Source organism: Nicotiana tomentosiformis, chromosome 9, assembly GCF_000390325.3.
Source record: "Nicotiana tomentosiformis chromosome 9, ASM39032v3, whole genome shotgun sequence".
NCBI classification, from domain to species: Eukaryota; Viridiplantae; Streptophyta; class Magnoliopsida; order Solanales; family Solanaceae; genus Nicotiana; species Nicotiana tomentosiformis.
Window position 1 is genome coordinate 69,151,555 of NC_090820.1, and position 17,120 is coordinate 69,168,674.

General features: G+C 38.6%; 1 protein-coding gene across 1 annotated transcript; it reads right to left on the reverse strand.

Annotated features, from left to right (window-relative positions):
• Positions 1-14,123: 14,123 nt before the first annotated feature.
• On the reverse strand, positions 14,124-14,657 carry LOC138898937 (uncharacterized). The gene has a single exon (XM_070185046.1). The coding sequence runs from the start codon at positions 14,655-14,657 to the stop codon at positions 14,124-14,126; it is 534 nt and encodes a 177-aa protein (XP_070041147.1).
• Positions 14,658-17,120: the final 2,463 nt, after the last annotated feature.

A 17,120-nucleotide genomic window follows, 5' to 3' on the forward strand; every position in this document is an offset into this window, starting at 1 on the left:
TTACGTAGTTCACCAAGTGTTGTCGGGTGGAGCTCTAATCTTGGAAACAATGGACAGAAGAGTCAGCACGAAGCCCATCAAATCAGACGCAATTAAGAGATACTATGTTTGAAGGCAATAGATTTAGTTTTTACTGTAACAGAACTACGCCCAACCTGACTTCTCACGGAGGGATACGTAGGCAACTCATATAGGGTTTGGTTTCTCTCCCCCCCCTCTTTTGTAATAGAAAATTCAAATATCATTTTGTATTGTATCTAAAACTACGACACGACTTGATTTCCTAGGGAAGGAATACGTAGGCAATCCTCATCGGATTCATTCATCTTTTGTAAGTAAACTACATTCTGGCCTGATTCCATTTAGATACGTAGGCAGTCTGAGTCAGACTCGGCCATTTCATTCTTAATCTCATCATTTTTCATCTATTATAATCGAACTATGTCTTGACTTGATTCAGTTTGGATATGTAGGCTGTCTGAGTCAGACTCAGTCATATTTATTATATTTTTTCATCATCCACGAACTACGTTCAGACCTAATTCCATTTTGGATATGTAGGCAACTTGAAAGGGTTCGGTCATAACCCTGGGAAACCTTTGTAATGCATTTGTTCGAATTAGGATGCCAGTGCAACAGCAAGCAGTCACATCGTTAGAAGCATCGTGGAAGATCGACATCAATGGGATAGAGTTTTCAAGAAGCAACGCTCGCATTGAGAGAACCTTTCGAAACATGTCATAATCTGAAACGACGACATTTTCCATAAAACAATGATTTGCACAAAATGCTTTCTAAAAAATATATTCCACCTACCTAACTCCATGGCATAACTTTACCAAGACCGGGGCAAAACCAATACTGTGATCAACACAAACTAACCCCTCTCCTGCTAAGATTGTTTCTTTGAGTGCAGGGCCAACAAGACGCAAGGAAATATTGGGAATACACTGGGGCAAATGATGGATCTACCACTCTCTCAGGATTATCACCCCTGTTCCTTTATTTACATTTTCCTAGTATAACTGAAACTAATTCCTGAATCCTTTGCAGGTATCTTAGAATCAGACCGTTGGAGCGAATAAGGCATATTGTACATAGCAAACCATCTGCTCAACCAGTCGGAGCACCTTGTACAAAATGAGCCGTTGGCGTTGCCAATTGGAGCCTTGTATATAGCAAATTGTTTGCTTAACCAATCGGAGAACCTTGTACAAAATGAGCCACTGGCTTCACCAATTAGAGCTCTAGAAAATCGTCAGCTCAATCGATCGGAGCATTCTGTACAAATCAAACGTCAGTTTTGCCAATCAAAGCCTTGTATATAGCAAACTGTTCACTCCGCCAACGGAACAATCCGCATCGCTGCTCCGTCACATCAAAGGTCAAAATAGACAGCTGCAAACCTCGTCACCAACGTTATGCCAATCGATGGCCGCAACTTAGCTTCGTAGTCAAGAGTATCTCTTGGGCATGCTTTTCTTTTCCTTTATTATTATCTTGAATATCTTGATGTTTTGTTCGTATAGCTTCAGGCAGGATTACATTTTTTTCAAGTCAATCGCTCCCTTCAAGTGGTGATTACATTAGATTTTCAGCGCAAAGCTCTCCCAACAAGCAGAGACGCACTCTGCAAATAAATCGCTCCCAAGCGGAGATTACGTTACATTTTTAGTGCATATATCTCCCAACAAGTGGCGACGCACTCTACAAGTCAAGCTCTCCCAAAAATTGGAGACACTTTTCAATGCAAAACTCTTCCAACAGGTGGAGATGAATTCTATAGCTACTCCCGACATGAGGATATTCAATGCTCTGACAGCTGCGGAATGGTACACAACCCAGCTAACAATCGAGTCAAGTTAAAGTATACCATCATCCTGATCCCAAATAACGACTCACTGACAGCCAAGTATCATCATTCCTGCATCATTTACATCACATCTTAACATATTATGCATTGCAATATATGGGTATGTGTGTATTTTGTTCTTTTTTACAGGAACAAATATCACAATGTGGCACTCCTTCTAAGCAGTAAACCAAACTACAACACTATGAGGAAAAGCAATGTAACGACTAGACGGGTCATTTTGAGCTTTCAGATTCCATTTAGTGGTTCGAGGTCTTGAGTAAGTTCCTATTATGTATTATGACTTTCGGATAATTCGGAACGAAGTTGGATGAGTGGTTCTCACTTTAAAAGATTAAGTTGAAAATGTTTATCGAGATTTGACTTTTGTGAATACGACCACGTAGCGGTGTTTTGATGACTCCTATAGGTTTGTATCGTGATTTTGGACTTGGGAGTATGCCCGAAATCAATTTCGGAGGTCCGTAGGTTAATTTGTGTTGTTTTGCGAAAGTTGGCAGTTTGAAGGCTTAGAATTTTGATAAGTTTGACCGCAAGTTGAATTCATAGCTATCATATTTGGATTTCTGTTTTGGGACTTGGAATAAGTCCATTTTGTCATTTGGAACTTGTCCACAAAGTTTGGCTTCATTCCGAGTTGATTTGATAGGAATCGGACGCGCGGTTTTGTTTTTAGAAGTTCTTGAGTTTCAGGTTGAATTCATGTGTTTTGAGGTCCGATTCGTGGTTTCGGATATTATTTTGATGAATTGATCGCGAAAGTGAGTTTGTGTTATGTTTTAGACTTGTGTTGATGCTTGGTTTGGAGCCCCAAGGGCTCGGCCGAGTTTCGGACGTGTTGGGGAGTGCTTGATAGAGTTTGAATTCTGCTGGTTTTTTCACAGATGTCTCGGGTCCTGCATTTGCGAGTTATGGATCGCAAATGCAATAATTAGATGTAGTATGCTAGGTTCTCATTTCTGAAGCGTGAGTTCGCATTAGCGATGGGGGACTGGGTAAGCTTGATTCGCATTTGCGATCATCCTGATCGCTTTTGCGATGTGTCACTAGTTCGCATTTGTGAACAAAATGTCGCATTTGCGATTGTAGTAGGGGTGTGAGGGACTTCGCTTTTTCTATGATTTATTTACATTTTTGGGGTTCATATTTTCGAACCCCAGGTCGCAATTGCAACACCTGCGACTGGACAAAAAGCTGAGGGACGGGACTTTTGGTCTCATTTTCATATTTTGGAACCCTAGACTTGGTAGGAGGCAATTTTAAAGAGGGATTTTCATCTATACACCTTGTGTAAGTGATTATAATCGATTTATGATCATATTCCATCAATATATCTTAGATTTTAACATCAAAATCATGTGAATCAAAGTGTAAATTTGTGAAAGTTTGTCAAGTTTCGAAAAAATAAGAATTTGAGTTTTGAGAGTCGATTTGGACTCGGATTTTGAAACTAATCACATATATGAACTTGGGGGGTCATGGGTAGTTGGAATCTACCATTGGACTCGGGTTTTGACCGGGTGAGCCCGGGGTTGACTTTTATTGACTTTTGAGCAATTGTGTAAAGATCATAGCTTTAATTATTGGAATTGATTTCTCTTGCATTATTTGATGTTATTGAGTCGATTTTGGTTAGATTTGAACCGAGCGGAAGTGAATTGTAAAGGAAAATCTATTTTAGAGTGTTGATAGAGGGCTCTTGAGGTAAATATCTTGCCTAACGTTGTGTGAAGGAGCTACCCCGTATGAATTGGTTTGTTTTCACTATTTGAACTACGTGAAAGATGTGTACATGAGGTGACGAGTGTGTACACGACTTATATGTGGAAATATGACCGACTAAGACTCTTAGGTTCTCATGTACATTAAAAATGAAGTTGTCTCATCATGTTATATCCTCCATTGCTATAGTTGCCCTTACATGTCTTATTTAAAGTTGATTGGTTCATGTTCTACCTTTATTGTCAAATATACTCTTATACGCCTTAATTGAAGTTGTTACCTCTTTTATTTCCATGTATCTCTTCCGTAGTTGATTATCCTTAATTGAAGTTATTGTTATCCCTTCTATTGTTGACTTATCCTTATTGAAATCGTTGTTACATGTTCTCTCTCTTATCGTTGAGTTGTACTTATTTGGAATCGTTGTTACATATTGCCTCTCTCATAGTTGAGTTGTACTTATTTGGAATCATTGTTACACATTATCTCTCTTATCATTGGGTCATTCTTATTTGGAAATAATTGTTAAATGTTATCTCTCCTATCGTTGAGTTACTCCTAGTTGATATCATTGTTACACACTTTCTCTCTCATTGTTGAGTTATTCTTGTTGAAACCATTATCACTTGCTATGTCTTTAATTGTGAGCTCGTTCTTCCGTTTCTTTGTGTTTTGTAATTCTTGTGGTGATTTACATGTCGTACTCTCATGTTATTGTTGTACTCAGTGTTGTTGAGCCGAGGGCAATGTGTGGTTGTGGTATTGGAATTGTTTTGAGGGAATGTTATGGAAAATGGACACATGTAGTGCAAGTCATTATATTGTGTTGTTATGTTTTTGGCACACTTGGTATTGTTGAGAGGATTATCGGGGTGTTAGCACATGAGTTGTCTATGCTATTGTTATTATTGATATTTGCCCATGCAGCATGACAAGGCGGGCTATATATATAGGTTTGCACATGTGGCAAGACAAGGTGGAAATATTATTATGCACGTGTGGCAAGACAAGGTGGGCATTTACTTTATTGTTGCGCACGTGGTGAGACAAGGAGGGCTATGTCGGGGATGATTTGTGATGATTTGTGATGGCCTAGGGGCGTTGTTATTGATGTTATTTGTGCAGTGGTGTGCTTTCCTTGTGTAGTTATGCGTTTTAGGTTTTGTTCTGTTGTTTCCTATGTGCCATTTGTTGTCTCTGCTCATACTTGTTGACTCGAGTTATGATAGAACACTTTCAAAAGCATACACGTAATTAATCACTCGTGTCGGTTTAAGAAGATGAATCCTGATGTTCATTGATAATTTATATATATTCTCGTTTACTTGCCTTCTGTGTGACAGTTGTACTATTGGCATGCCGAGTTATCCGTGTGATTATGAGTTATGGTTAGTGTTGGCACGTGAGTTGTCCGTGCAGCTATGAGGCATTGTTATTGTTGGCACGTGAGTTGTCCGTGCAGATATGAGGTATTGTCACTCCCTTACACGTGAGTTATTCGTGCAGATATGAGGTACTAATGGTATTGACACGTGAGTTTTCCGTGTAGCGCATGAGTTGTCCGTGCAATTGTGAATATTAATATGGGTACAAGATGCCATGTTATTAGGGTTCGTGACGTGGGACCCGTGAATTTTGGAGATAAGGTGTAGTACCTCGGGAAAGTTATTGTATAAATCTTGTGTGAAAGCGGTTGTTTATTTGGTTGCTACCTGTTTTTCCTTACTTGGTTTCAGCGGACCTTGACTGTATTCAGCCCACTCTACGGCGTTACTACTTGTTTGTCCCTTGTTGCTAATCGTCGCTTCTAGTTTTCTATTTCAAGTATTGTTGTCATTTTTACCATGCTTAGCTTTATATTGATATTGTTCCCTATTAGTTTCGTATTCATACTTGTACAAGTTATTATGTCTAGTAGGTGTCTTGACTATTCCTTGTCACTACTCCACCGAGGTTAGTCTTGATAACTACTGGGTACCATTGTGGTGTACTCATGCTACGCTTTTTGCACATTTTTGTGTAGATCCAGGTGCTTCGGCGTTTGTTCATCATTAGCTAGTTGATCGGGCATTGCTATGGAGACTCAAGGTATACCTGCCATCACCTTCGCAGACCTCAGAGTCACCTTCTAAAGTCATTTTGTACAGTTTGTTTCTATTCCGAAATAGTTGTGCTTAGAAATTTCCTAGTAAACTCAATAGAGCTTATGACTTGTACTACCAGTTTTGGGATATTATATCATGTTGGGATTGTTGGCTTCATATAGAAATAGATGGTTTATGTTTAATAGTTATTTTGGTTAAATTCTGTCATTTAATACAGTAGCTTACCTAGTTTTAGTGTCTAGGTGCCATCACGATATCCTACGGATGGAAAATTGGGGTCATGACAAACAAACTTATTAGCGGGCCAAGGGTCCGAGCTCAAGATTGAAAACGATCAGTAGAACTGTAATTTTTAAAATCTTACAAGTCAAGCTGCAAATTCAAAGCTATCATGAGTGTCTAATCTTTCGTCTCGTGGTATTGTCATAATATGATACCGGGGCAATTCCTGCGAGCTTCGCTTCCTCAAAGTCATCACTCCAGAACTACATGAGGCCTGATCCTCGTTAAGCCAGAAGTATGTAAGCAATTCAAAGCCAGAATTCTGCCCCAATTCCCCAAAATTCGCTAAGAATCTTCCTAACCCCACAACTAATAGTCCTCGTACCATTTATGCAATGCATGCCTAAAGTCGGGAAAAAATTAGCTTTGGTTCAATTTCTTTGCACGAAAACTCTTTCATCGTCTCCGGTCAAAGAGGGGCAGCTATTGACGGCCAATTTTGACCCTCCCATTTTAAATTAATTAATTTATACTTAATAATTTACAATAAATATTTCAAAAAAGTTTTCAATCAATAGTACCTATTTTCACATATTAACTGAGTATTATTAGTTTCGAAATTAATAATTTAGTATTGGTATTGTGTAATTACAAATACATTTATTATTTCAAGATTATTAAAATATGTTTTGTATACATAACATAGGCTTTATAGTTAATTTAATGAATTGCTCTTCAATTGCTAATTAATTAGATTACTATGTTGATAATTCAAAATTATTATTATTATTTAGAAAACAAAGTATTTTAGAAGTAATTATTTACAATAATTAGTAGCATATTTGATAGTTATAATTTTACTATATTTTATTGAAAATAATTAAGTTTATTTAAATTAATGTCAAAGAGGTTAAATACTAAAGGGCTATAATTACAATTGCACTCCTAAACACAAATTGGCTATTTTCTAAATCAAAAGGGGCCCAAAAACAAGCCTAATCCGCTAATAACCCAGTCCAGGTCTACCCTTATTTGCCACTTTAGCTATCTATGACCTCCTCTCTAGGCCAATTCGTGTGTGCCACGTTACCCGTCTTACCCACTCACACAAAAAACACATTTAATCGGAGCCGTCTGTTCGTTTAATCAATGGCCCACGTCCATCTCCTATTTTCCTTTAATTTTAAAACATATATTCAAATTCAATCTCAACCATCCAAACCCGAAGATCGGTCGCCCCATATATTCTGTTATTTTAAATTGTTAAATCCTAAATTATCAGGGTCATTGATCAAATGATCCAACGGCCCAGATCACTCCTACCCCTTTTAACCTTAGAGATAACCCAATCTTACTCAAAACCCTAATCATTCATCTCTTAACCCTGCCGCCCCTCCTTTCCCTTTCCACTCTACTCTCACAAATCCGTGCAAGGTCTCAAATTGCTCAGAGATTCATCCTTACTGTCTCCTGCATACGTGATTCTCGCTCAATCCTTTCCTCTTTCGCCGATAAAATTTGAAATCCCCAAATCAAAGACTAGAAGGTGAAACTTCGAGTCTCCGGATTTCTTTGTACTCTGTTAAATCAGAGCATGCATGAGCATACTTTATGGCCTCATCATGATTATTCGAGGTCCAGAGGTCAAATGCAATGACCTCTGGACATTGGCACTTTACCCGATAGTCCTTGCTTTCAACGGTCAAATTTCCACTTAGGTAAACTCTCTTCATCATTTTTCCCTCTATCTCCTTAGATTTTCCCCGATTTTTCTTGCATCACCACTCCTCCGTCATCTCCACAAGCATGGTTTGAATCTGAAACTCTAAGGCTCAACGGCCATTATTAATAGCAATCTTAAATGCTCTCACTAAGAAGACACCAACTACACCTAACATTTTGAAGAAATTAAGATACAATAGAGTATTGCTTAGGTTTTTTTTTGTTTGAAATTTTGAATTTTACTCAACCTTTGTTTCTCTCTTTCTTTTGGGTCTGAGTTTGTCACTGGTTGAAAGCTGAGCTTTTGGTTTCCTAAACGGCTAACTTGAGTAATCGTTTGGCTTGCTTCCCTTGAGGAGGTCAGTAAAACCTCAACCCTATCCTTCTTTGTTCGTTTAAATTACTAAGTGTGAATTATTTTGTTACTAAATGATGTCGTTAATAATGTATTCATGATTAACAGATCTATGTGCTCACTAATGACATATGGTTGCTAAATAGGTTCTGAGATCATGAATATTCTTTGGTTATTGAAATTAGAGTTGTATAACGATTCTCATGAACATGTGATGACCCATCTCTGTTGTTAAGTCTTAAAAATAGCCTAATAACACTAAAACTATCTTGATGTTTGGTTTCTGTTGGATTTCCTTGATGTTCTGCTAAGTACTATCATTTTTTCCTTAAGTGTTACATGCATTTGTATTAGCTCACCTGATAAACAAAACTTAAACAAATATGAATCTGTTTTAGTGATAAGGTAAGGCTGTCATTTTGGTTTGAAGATGTTAGTTAATGATATCTGATCTTATCCTCTCCTTTAGCATGCTTTTGTTAATCTTGTGAACTCTCTAGAGCTCATTGATTCTCTTATGAGCTCATGGTTGTCTGATCACACTGTATAAACATGATTTGAGCATACTGCATTCTTGTACCATCTTTGTGTGCATTTTGAAGTTCATCACATGCTTGACCTAAGTTATGAGGGTTTGTGTAAGTTCTGGTATTCTATTTGTCAAGCTAAGATGCTAAAACAAAGTTCTATTATGCCTGAAATCCTATACTTGACCTGCTTGACAAATTTCCCAAATGTGATAACATCCTTATCCTTTTCTGAGATCCATGCAGTAACACTGTTAGCTATTGATGATAACACTTTTGAAATAGTATAATGCTATGGTATATGTCTCATGTACATGTGATCCTGCACTTATTTGATTCTCCAATACTTTCTGTTTGATTTCCACAACCATGAATATGTATATATTGTCCTTAGAACTTCATTAAGCTTATATGAATGAACCAAACCTAGTGTATGAACATTGATTGAACCCTCATTTTCCATTATTTGAGTTTTACATCATGCTTTGCTTTCCACATGGATTAGTATAAAGTTGAAGACTCTTAGAAAGGGATAATCATGTTTTGAACCTTAGGGAAAGCAAGACTGTTAGCTTAAGATTATGTTGGAGGTTTAATTTGATGTTTTGTATCTGTAACCCTGTTAATATCATTAGAAATTGTAATTATGGTCCTTAGTTTGTATGTCTGTTGATGTGCTTTAGAAGTTTTAATTGAAGCATGTTAATCTGCAATCTTGTTAATATTCTCGAAAGTTCTGATTGAAGATATGAGTATGTGACCTCATTAATATCTTTTAGAAGTTCTAACTGTAGTTGTTAATCTACAATGACCTGATGATGCCTTTGTTTCTATGTGTGAAGCTGATTCCTTAAGCATGCCTAGCATATCATCTACATTAAATCATGTACTTTGTTAGATTGTGATTATATCAGGAGGATTGATTGTCTTCTTATCCTATAAGTATTTTGTATTAACTATTACGAAAGTATACACGCACTTCTGTGGTATGGTGTCACTGTGATATTGAGATTTACATTGAAGTGCCTCAATTGCACTTAAACCTATTGGGAAGAATAAATTTAAGTTGTTTGGGGTATTTGGGAGTAGAGTTTAGTCCTTGGTCGAGCTACGCTCCTTGGCACAAGCACTGCCTTGGGCCTTGAGACCCTCGGAACTTTGAAGTGTCAGGGGTCCAAAGAGAGCTTTGGCCATGAACGGAATTCTACCCTTAGCCTCAAATCTATTGACCTATATTACTCCTTTCAGGTTTAGTATTTAATGACAACGAAAGGTTTCAATGTAAATCTCTTTGCCACATGTCCCCCCCCCCCCCCCCCCGCATAAATGCAATCCCTATAGTTTAAATTATCATTGATTTCTATAATTTTCTTAGACACTTACCAATTCATTTCATGTATGATTATATGTATGGAGTAGCATATCTAATGATCTTCTTTCTTTTTTGAACATGTATTATATTTGGGTCTGCTGAGTTCCCAAAAAACTCAAGCCCAAATCCCGTCCCTGCACATTCTGGGAAGTTTGAAGTTAGCTGCTATCCGTTTTCTAATATCTGTTGGGCCTGCCTCTTTGAGGCACAAAACCAGAGTCCATTCTCTCCCTTTACTGCTTTACTGCTTTACTGCTATATAGCTTTACTGCTTCACTGCCTTTGCTGCATTTTGTTGTCTTTACCTCCCCATGTATACAAAAATTATCATATTAGATTGAATGCTTTACTTTACCTCTTTGAATCATATAGACAATATCGGCAAGCCCTAAAGATATAGATTTAAAAGAAATGTTAGACTTCTTTACTAATGGTTTTATGAAGTCTTTTGGGAACAAAATAGCTTTAGCAAAGGCAATAATCCTCTATTTTAAAATAAACCTGAAGTGGAATCTAAACTAGTCTTTTAAACTGCATTTCTCCATAAAATTGAAGAAATGTCGTCGCCCAATTCAAAGGGACGTCTAGCAATTCTCTTCAAAGAAATGAATCTGAAAACTAAGGTATATCTTAACCTATTCCTTCATAATATTTTCACTGTAGCTACACAAATAGCTATAATCATTTAAAATGTTTACAATTTAATCTCATCTCATATTTTTATAAATACAAACACTATGTTCAATACCTTAAAATCATATGTATAATGTAATATTATATCCAAAAGCATTTCTAAACCTATGTCTTTTAAAAGCACACACTTCTCAAGTATTAAGTCTTTGTAAATAGATACATAATATCCTAGTTTAAGCATAATACAAACAACTAACCCTTTAACTTAGTCTAAGTCCTATGGAGATACCTTGGGTAGATTTTAAGGGGTGCCCTTCCCCTTAGAAGAACAAGAACCCTTACCCAAAATCTCACCGGTTAGCAAATAATAAAGAACATGGATTTAGTAATTAAATAGTTACCCTAGTATACCTTTAAATATTAGGTGGCGACTCTCTTTCATCAACAATAGACAAATCACAAGTTGAATCTTATTTTAACTAGTGCCAAACAGGGTGCAACAACATGGCGTCTCCGCTAGGAATTCACACTTAGGTTCTCACCTTTTGCAGACTTAGACTAGACTTGAAGCTTAGATTTGTTTGTACACTACTTTAACTGTATTTAACTTGCAATTACGTGCTTACCTTCCTTACATGATTCTTTTGCTTGCTTATTATCATGCTCGTTATTGTTACAGCTTTATATATACTGTCATCACATTTTTTTCTATCAAGTCTTAGCGTACACTATCACACACAATGGTATGTGAGGGTTGTCTTTTACACCCCTCCGAACCATCTTTACAAAATTCTTTAGTTTCAAAGAATGGCTTTGTCAGCTCAACTGACATAACTTCTCGCAATCTTTAGTCCAATTCAAAGTAGGAAACACTCTACTCTAGCAAACATAGGTCATATTGCATAAACCTTAGGTGAGTCGGTCCTTGGTATCGACACATAATTAGGAAAGACACCCTAATGTCAACGGGTCATGCACCTAATGACATGACTTTTGTGGAAAGACAAACAAACCTGACGAGACACCTAAAGATTTGAAGCAAATATCAAACAAACCTGCACCAGAGTGATTACCGCAAAATCTTTCGTGGACTTACCTCATTACTTAGCCCGCCTCTGAGGCCCCCAGACACCGGGCCAGTGGTCCTTGGTATGATATTCTATATAACGGCCCATCTACGAGGCAGAAACGAGCTGCTTTGGTTCGTACTGTCCCAGGACGCCTTCAGTTTTTCGGGTAGTTTGCCATGCCGAATGTATTCGACGAACTCATTTCTCCAGTACCAGACTAAGTTGGTTGAATTGACTTTGCAGAAACCATCCACATCCAATACTGAGTGCAGAAGCTAAATGACAGTACTAGAGTCTGATCCTTTCATCTCCGTGGATGACCCCAAATTAGCAAATGCATTTGCTTCCACATTTTCTTCCCTTTGAATGTGTATGATTGACCATTCTCTGAATTGTGCAACCAATGTATGAACCTTGTTTAAATATTGTTGCATACGCTCTTCCTTTGTGTAAAAAATCATGTATACTTGGTTTACTACCAGCTGGGAATCGCACTTTATCTCGATGACCTCGGAGCCGAGTACTCGGGCTATTTCAAGTCTTGCAACCAAAGCCTCATACTCGGCTTCATTGTTAGTTAACGAAACAGTTTTAATGGCCTCCCTTTGGTTTCTCCCAAGGGTGTGACTGGAATTATCTCGTGATCGGACCCTTTTACATTGAAAGCTCCATCAGTAAACAAGATCCAAACTCCCGATGTCGTTTCCGACACTAGCACTGCTTCCTTAGCAGCCAAGGGCATTAATCCGGGACTAAAATCGGCCACAAAGTCAGCCAAAACTTGTGACTTGATTTCAGTACTGGGTTTGTACTCAATGTCGAACTCACTAATTTCGACTGCCCATTTAGCCAAACGGCCTGACAACTCAGGCTTTTGAAGGATGGTCCTTAAGGGAAAGGTTGTCACAACGCCTATCGGGTGACATTAAAAATAAGGCCTAAGCTTTCAAGAGGCGACTATGAGAGCTAAGGCTAGCTTTTCGAGGTGTGGATAATGAGTCTCTGTTCCCGACAGTATTTTACTAACATAATAAATGGGAAATTGCATACCTTCTTCCTCTTGTGCTAAAACGGCACTTATCGTTACTTTCGAGACCGCAAGATATATTAACAACTGCTCGCCTTCCCCCGATTTTGACAGTAATGGGGGGCTTGATAAGTACCTTTTGAGGTCTTTCAAGGCCTGTTGGCATTCTAGAGTCCATTCGAAATTATTCTTCTTTTTCAAAAGTGAAAAGAAGTGATGGCACTTCTCAAAGGATCTCGAGATGAATCTGCTTAGAGCTGCCAATCTGTCGATCAGCCTCTGCGCTTCCTTCACACTTGTTAGTTGGTCCGGAATGTCCTTGATAGCTTTGATTTTATCGGGATTTACCTCGATACCTCTTTGTGAGACCAAGAACCCTGGGTTGAGTTTCATGTTATGCTTCCTGAGGATGTCAAAAGTCTCTTGGAGGTGTTTCAACTGATCTCCTGCATTCAAAGACTTAACTAACATGTCATCAATGTACACCTCCATTATTTTCATATATGATTTTCAAACATTTTGTTAATGAGCTTCTGGTAAGTGGCGTTGGCAATCTTAAGCCCAAATGGCATCACGTTATAGCAATACGTGCCAAATGTCATTTGATCAATGTTTGGCAATGAGAATGAATCTTTAGGGAATGCCTTATTTAAATCCTTATAGTCTACGCACATTCTAAACTTGTTAATCTTTTTTGGCACTACAACTAAGTTGACTAACCATTCTAGATATTATACCTCCCTAATTGAACCAATGTTGAGTAATCTGGTTACCTCTTCTTTAACAAACTTGTTCCGGATCTTTGCTATCGGTTATTTCTTTTGCCTTACCGGTGAGAAATTTGAGTCCAGACTCAGCCTGTGAATGACTACCTCCAATGGGATAACTGTCATATTCGAGTGCGACCACGCAAAATAGTTAACGTTAGCTTTAAGAAAATATATAAATTCTGACCTGAGCTCGTGATTTAGTCTTGTTCCCAGGTGAAACTTCCTCTCCAAAAATTCTTCGAATAAGGACACTTGCTCCAGTTCCTTTGCGGTCGACTTGCTCGCATACGTCTCCTCCGGTACCGAAAAATATAATGGAACCTGATAGGATTCCGATGACTCCTCGCTCTTATTGTCTTCATTCGAAAAGGGAGAAGGCATCGGTTCCTGTAATTGCTATTTGTTGGTCTCTTTTTCCTTGTTGATGGAAATAGTTATCTCATTCATCTCCCTTGCTGCTAGTTGGTCTCCCTTATTTTCTTAACTCCTTCCGACATTGGGAATTTCAAAAACTAGTGATATGTTAAGGGCACAACCTTCATCTTGTTTATCCACGGCCTTTCGAGGATTACATTATAACCCATATCACCATCTACCACTTAGAATATAGTGGTATTTGTTACTCTTTCGGTGTGTGTGGGTAGCAAAATCTCTCCTCGGGTTGTTGCGCTCACAAAGTTGAAGCCGACTAAGAGTTTTGTAGTCGGAACGATGTTCCTAGTTAATTATTCTTGCTCCAATACTATCCATTGTATTATGTTAGCCAAGCTTCTTGGGTCAACCAAAACACGTTTAATTTTAAAATCTAAAACATTGAGAGAGATTACCAAAGCGTCATTGTGTGGATGAAGATGTTTTTCAGTGTCTTCCTCTGTGAAAGTGATGTCATCTTCTGAGACTTCTCGAAGTCTTTTATTGTGAGCCACCGATATCTTTATTTTCTTTGATGCTGAAAAGGTTACATCGTTGACTTTATTTCCTCCAAAACTCATATTGATAGTCAGTTGAGGGGAACCTTCTACTACCTTCGAAGGCTCTACATTGTCCCGGCTCCGATCGTAGTTGCTCTTGGCTCGACCACTTAAAACTTCCCTGAGATGACCATCCTTCAATAATGTCTCCACCTCCTCCCAAAGATGTCGGCAGTCCCAAGTTCTATGGCCGTGAGTCCCATGGTATTCACACCATAAACTAGGATCCCTATGGCTAGGATCTGACCAGATTGGCTTCGAGAACCATGCTTCTTTGATATTCCTCATCACCGACACCAACTCCACTAAGATGATGTTAAAGTTGTAATCTGATAACCTGGGGTATGCGGAGTCTCGACCCTCGGTACCTCCTTCTCCTGTAATGATCTATTGCTCTGGCCATGATCGGTTCTCCAATCGAGAGTAAACTTATCAGATGACAGAAACCCTTTGCTGCTACGACCTTTGGCTCTTTCATACGGTAGAAAACGACCTCTGGAAGACCGTTGATCCACATTAAAGTCGCTTTTTAAATTTGTCCTGGTTCTTGTCTCGATCACATCCCTTTGTTGATACCGGGAACCTAAGCTGATCATCTTCTATCCTTATTTTTTACTCATAACGGTTATGGACGTCCGCCCATGTGGTTGCTTGAAAATCGAGCAAGGTTTCCTTCAACGTTCGGGAGGCGTCGGAGCTCTGTGGATTTAAACCCTTTGTGAATGCCTCCGCTGCCCATTAATCTAGTACAGCCGGTAGCAACATCCTTTCTTTCTGGAATCGGATCACAAATTCTCATAGCATTGGACTCGCCCTACGCAATCCTGAATATGTCCGCCTTTCTGGCATAAACCTTCCTTGCACTGACATGGGCCTTAATGAACGAATCTGCAAGCATTTCAAAAGTGTCAATTGAATGCTCGGGTAAGAGAGAATACCATGTCAGAGCCCCCGTTGTGCGGGGTTCACCAAACTTCTTCAAAAAGACCGACTCGATTTCATGCTAAGCCAAATTGTTCCCTTTCACAACCGTAGTGTAGGTTTTGATGTGCTCATGCGGGTCTGAAGTCTCATCGTATTTTAGTATGTCCGGTGTCTTAAACCTCTTTGGAATTCACTCTGGTATTGCGCTCGGTTTAAATGGCAATTGTGTGGATTCTTTTGAATCTGGGCCTTTCAGTACTGGTGGTGCATCCGAAATTTGATCCATCTAAGCATGAAACTTCTTTGCATTTTGATCCATTTGTTCGTTCATTTCTCTCATAAACCTCATGGGCTCAGTTTTGAAGGGATCATTCCCATTGTTTTTCCCAGATCCCTACCGGTCCATCTGGCTTTGTCGAAGTCGACTTCACCCCTTGGGGTGTTGTTATCAATCCTCTGAGCCGTTTGGTTTGCAGGAACACTGGGAGGAACTGGGCCCCTTCTGTTTGTGTTATTGAAGGCACCTGACAATGCATGTTTTAACTCCTTAATCACCAATCCTGCCTTGAGAGTTGTTTCATGATTGCTTTATGTTGTTCTCTCAGGATTTTAACCTTTTCCATGATATGTTCCTCCTCTGTATCATCGGGAGTCAGTTCCCGCACATGCCGAGGATGTTGGCCATCTCGAACCGGGGTCGTCTCATCCCCTTTGTTGCGAGTCTCACTAATTGAGTCATCATGTTGGGACAATTCTTCATGTCCCTCAATGTTGTGTGTGATGTTGACATCATTAACTGCCATATAGTTTTCACTAAGGAAAGAATCAAAACAAGTTTGCAATAAATGTAATGATCAAAGCAATTACGCAACTATCTAAGCTGCCCGGTGGGCGCCAAACTGTTTACCCGCAAAACGATACAATTAAATTTGTTACGTGATTTATAGGGAAACAAACTAATTTAGTCCAAAAAATGATAAAGAAATAAGATTAAAATTGAGATTAGCAATTGAAATTGGGGGAGAAGGCAAGCCTGGCTCCGAAATATTCTCTCATTGAATGCTATTCGATGACAAACTCTTGATCTTCTCCCGTTGGTTAAGCTCCCCTCGGGATAAATCCGATATCGGTTGCATTAGATGTATTCGGAATTGGTTATTCCCTGACTTTCCCTTTGCCTATCTTCGGTTCCACGTGTCATGTTACCATTCGACCATTTGTTAAAAGTCGATATTACCCCTTATAATTATTCTTAATTTAACTAACTTTTTGAGATATTATTAAATATCTAATTTAAGTAAAATTGTTATGATTTAAATTTATGACGGTATATACCGTGGGTATGTTGTTGTTGTATACTGTCACGACCCAAAATCACACATGTCATGATGGGGCCTATCGCAATACTAGGCAAGCCGACAACTCACAAATAACCACGCATCTGTAATTTAAACATATTGAAATAAGCTTAAATAGTAAAGATCTCATAATTAACTGATAAGAAAACATCGCGACTCAATACAAAATTCTCCAAAATCTGGATGTCACTGAGTATATGAGCATCTAAATGACAACATAGTCTGATTGCTAAAAATACTGTTTAGAAAGATAAAAAAGTACAAATAAATTGAAAAGAAGGAGAGTCGAGGTCTGCGGACGCCAAGGCAGCTACCTCAATAGTCTCCAACAGATAAAGCTCCAAAAGCTAGTAACTGTTGTGCCAGAAGTACCTGGATCTGCACACGAAGTGCAGAGTGTAGTATGAGTATAACCGACCCAATGTACGCAATAAGTAATAAGACTAACCTTGGGCTGAAAGCAGTGACG

What these genes read in the sequence shown, in the direction of transcription:
- LOC138898937 (XM_070185046.1), bottom strand. Translation starts at nt 14,657, where the DNA reads ATGAGGAATATCAAAGAAGCATGGTTCTCGAAGCCAATCTGGTCAGAT.